Raw genomic sequence first — 694 nt, forward strand, 5'->3', positions numbered from 1 at the left:
GCCCCGCTCACCTCTTCTCCCCGTCCTTGCAGTTGGGACACGTGCAGGCCATGCGGCGCCGCTTCTCCCCGGGCGGCGCCTCCCCGGCCAGAGCCTGCTCCATCTGCAGCTGGATCTGGGTGGGGCTCAGCCCGCTGATGGTCAGGTTGTTCCCGGAGACGTTCTGCACCGTCAGCTGCTGCTGCCCTGTGGGTGAGTGGGAAGGGCGGGGTCAGACACTCCCGGCTCGGCCCCAGGGACCCCAACAGGCTCCCGAGTGGCTGTTACCCCTGCTCTGGATGGGAGACCGGGGCTCCACGGCACAGCAGGGTGACACAGCTAGGAAGTGGCCGAACACAGTTTGAAGTCAGAGCTCACGGGAATGTGATGCTGCGGCCCAGTGTGGGGGCTCAGGCCTGTAACTCTGGTTACTCAGGAGGCTGAGACGGGAGGGTGGCAGGTTCAAGCCCAACTTGGCAACTCAGTGAGACCCCGTCTCAAAAGCTAAAAATGAAAGGCTGGGCCGGGCGTGGTGGTGCATGCCTGTAATACCAGCACTCGGGAGGCTGAGGCAGGAGGATCACTGTGAATTCGAGACCAGCCTGGGCTACATAGTGAGTTCCAGGTCAGTCTCACTACATAGTGAGACTCAAAAGAAAAGGAAGGCTGGGGAAGGCTCAGTGTGGAGGCCCTGGGTTCAATGGCCTGTGCCACC

The 694-nt window shown here is 62.2% G+C and overlaps 1 protein-coding gene across 1 annotated transcript in view; it reads right to left on the minus strand.

The window, feature by feature from the left end:
• Positions 1 to 694, minus strand: part of Sp2 (Sp2 transcription factor) — a 22420-nt gene that overhangs the window by 1777 nt on the left and 19949 nt on the right. The window contains exon 6 of the mRNA XM_010620303.3: positions 12 to 186. Coding sequence (XP_010618605.1) covers positions 12 to 186 — 175 coding nt within the window. The remainder of the gene's footprint in view (positions 1 to 11; positions 187 to 694) is intronic.

The sequence above is a fragment of the Fukomys damarensis genome, unplaced genomic scaffold (assembly GCF_012274545.1).
Source record: "Fukomys damarensis isolate Sample0158 unplaced genomic scaffold, DMR_v1.0_HiC HiC_scaffold_13, whole genome shotgun sequence".
In the NCBI taxonomy this organism is placed as follows: Eukaryota; Metazoa; Chordata; class Mammalia; order Rodentia; family Bathyergidae; genus Fukomys; species Fukomys damarensis.